At 39.3% G+C, this 2,844-nt stretch overlaps 1 protein-coding gene across 1 annotated transcript; it reads left to right on the top strand.

Moving 5' to 3' along the window:
• Positions 1–1,538: 1,538 nt before the first annotated feature.
• On the top strand, positions 1,539–2,486 carry LOC125396025 (vomeronasal type-1 receptor 4-like). The gene has a single exon (XM_048427800.3). It carries the CDS (start codon positions 1,539–1,541, stop codon positions 2,484–2,486), a length of 948 nt encoding a protein of 315 aa, XP_048283757.3.
• The last annotated feature ends 358 nt before the right edge of the window (positions 2,487–2,844 follow it).

Here is a 2,844-nt window from a genome sequence, read left to right as displayed (position 1 = left end):
ACAAGTCATGAAACAAGTTGTACACTGATATAAGGCATAACTGGGATTGTGGGAAAACAATATCTCAGTGTAGCAGAATTCATTAAGTATTTTAAATGTTGATCACTCATAACAGAATACCTTGACTATGCTAGGGACTCGTGTCAAGGCAGAGATTTGTGGTGCATGGAGAAACTCAGACAGGCACATTGAGAAAAGTCTATTAGACCTTGTCAGAATAAAAGAGACTGCTGAGAAATCCTTAGATGTCTGCCAAAGAAAAAAGGTTTGTATTTCAGGTGACAAAAATAATTAGATAGGTGGAGGAATGAGTCTAAAATTAATATACAGTAAAACTCCCCCAAATCCACTGAACATGGGTGATATTACTATGTTGGAAAATTAAAAGTCAAACTCCATGAGTATCATGCCTTTGCCATTCTCTGTGTAACTGTGGACCTGAGATCTCTGCTTATGCAACAGCAAAACAAGAGAATCTTCTAATGGAAATGTACTTCAGATGTTGCAAAATATATAACTCTTGTTACCATGGGTTTATCAGCCAGAATCGGTCTGATTGTTTTAATGACCAAATGTCACAATAAACACACTTTTGTGACAATGTGCTCAACACTGGGGTATGCAGTCTCACCCGTTCCGTCACTGTCTGCACATCAGCAGCTCAGCTCTAAACTGTCAGAGAAATAGACAAAATGAAATGGGATGCTTCAGGATGTGCTGGTTACCCTGTAAGGTGAAATGAGAGGCCGAGTCCCACATGGAAAGTCTGAGTATTTACTCATCACTAAGCTACAGAAACGTATCTGCAGCCAAAACACTGACCTTCAAGTACACATGTTACTATATATGTGTTAGATACAAAATTGTTATAAACGTGGAAACAATATCAACTGATGAATTAAAATTCCTGGGGTTTGGGGGGATAGTTTCACAGTTAAAGGTTGATTGCTCTTCCAGAGTGCCAGGGTTTGATTCCCAGGCAAGTGCACAGATATGCAGGCAATGTGCCCATACACAAACAAAAAAACCCCATAACTTTTTAAAATTCTTATAACATGCAAATTTGGCTTTCACCTAGGTCAACACATCCTTCTGCCGGACATAACAGTGCTCAGGGTATCAGGTGGATTTGATCTGCCTGCTTTCCAACAGTTTATTCTGTCCTCTAAGATGGTCAAGAATACCTGGAATGCAGTTGTTAAGAGGTCATCTGTGGACCTAACCTTGAAAGGATTTGGACATTTCTCCAGGCAGTGGGGGCACACGCCTCTAATTCCGGCACTGAAAAACCAGAGGTAGGTGAATCTCTATGAGGTCAACACCAGCCTGAGATACAGCGCAGGTTCCAGAACAGTCAGTGATACATAGAAAAACCCTGTCCAAAAAGACAAAAAAAAAGGAGGTGGACATTTCATCACTTATCAGCTCTGCTCCTCAGCTGGCATTCATGACATTTTCCCACAGTTGACGTTTCAAAAATAGATTTATGATACAGTCATTTATCTGTCACTCCAGGCCTAACACATCTGACAAACATCATGCTTATCAGTAATTCTGTCTTGGGGTTCTTTCTCGTATCTCAGTTATGTGTTGGTGTCATAGGGAACACGTCACTGTTCACTTTATACATTTACACTTTCTTCTTTAAGCCTCATTTTAAGAAGTTGATAGATATGTTTTTCATGCACCTGACAATAGCTAATATGGTGACGGTCATATTCACGTTGATACCGGATATCGTGTCATCCTTTGGAGTACCCAATTTTCTGGATGATGTTGGTTGTAGGGTTGTTTTATGTATATACAGAATTTCCCGCGGTCTGTCCATCAGCACCACCTCTATTCTAAGCACATTTCAAGTCGTCACCGTCACTCCCAGTAATTCTCAGTGGGCTTGGCTTAAGCCCAAACTCTCAACATGGACGTTTTCTTCCTTACTCTGCTCCTGGCTCATTAACCTGTCCATCTATGGATATATGGTTAAAATGGTAATAGCCAAAACCAATTCTACTCACGTTGGAAATGGATTTTCACATGCTTACTGTCAAAACAGGAATTTTGGGAACCAAAATTCAGGATCGTTTATGAGCATCATATTCACGCATGATCTCTTTTATGTGGGCATCATGATGTGGACCAGCCTGTACATGGTAATTCTCCTCTACAGACATCGCAAGAGAGCCCGGTATCTTCTCAGCCCAAGTTTCTCCAGCCAACAATCTCCGGAGCTCAGAGCCACTTACAGCATCTTATTGCTGGTGAGCTGTTTTGTGATCTTTTATTGGTTGAACAATTTCATCACCCTTTATGGGTTTTATTCACAAACAAAAATTCCAAGATTGGAGGGACTTAATGTATTTTGGGCAACATGCTACCCAACCATCTGCCCCTTTTTAATAATGAAGAATAATAAACTTATTCTGCACTTCACTTCCTCCTTTACGGCACTGAGAATGACCTGTTTTCAACGTGCACTTCATGGCTGAACTGAAACCCACACTTTCTCATAGCTTGAACACTTCTTAATGATTCCCCTGAGAATGAAGAATTTGAATATGAACCTCAAATACCTGATATGACCATAGTTATAACTCAGACATTCTGTGTGCTATTAAAATTCATGGAGTTAACATTTTTTCTTCAGTACAACTCTGTGTTCATAATTTTAATAATTTTGACATTCACTACCAACTCATGTTGACACTTTGGGAAAAATGAATTCATTTTAAGTATATTGAGCAATAGTCTACTTCTCAATTTTTCTCTATTAAAATCCTTCTAATCAAAAATTTAAAATACCCTTTGGAGCTTGGGTTGTTTTTTGTAGAGTGTACTTTCCTAAGT

Source organism: Myodes glareolus, chromosome 1 (genome assembly GCF_982192425.1).
Source record: "Myodes glareolus chromosome 1, mMyoGla1.1, whole genome shotgun sequence".
Taxonomy (NCBI): Eukaryota; Metazoa; Chordata; class Mammalia; order Rodentia; family Cricetidae; genus Myodes; species Myodes glareolus.
The sequence above is the reverse complement of the archived record's forward strand: the minus strand, read 5'-3'. Positions and strand labels throughout refer to the sequence as shown.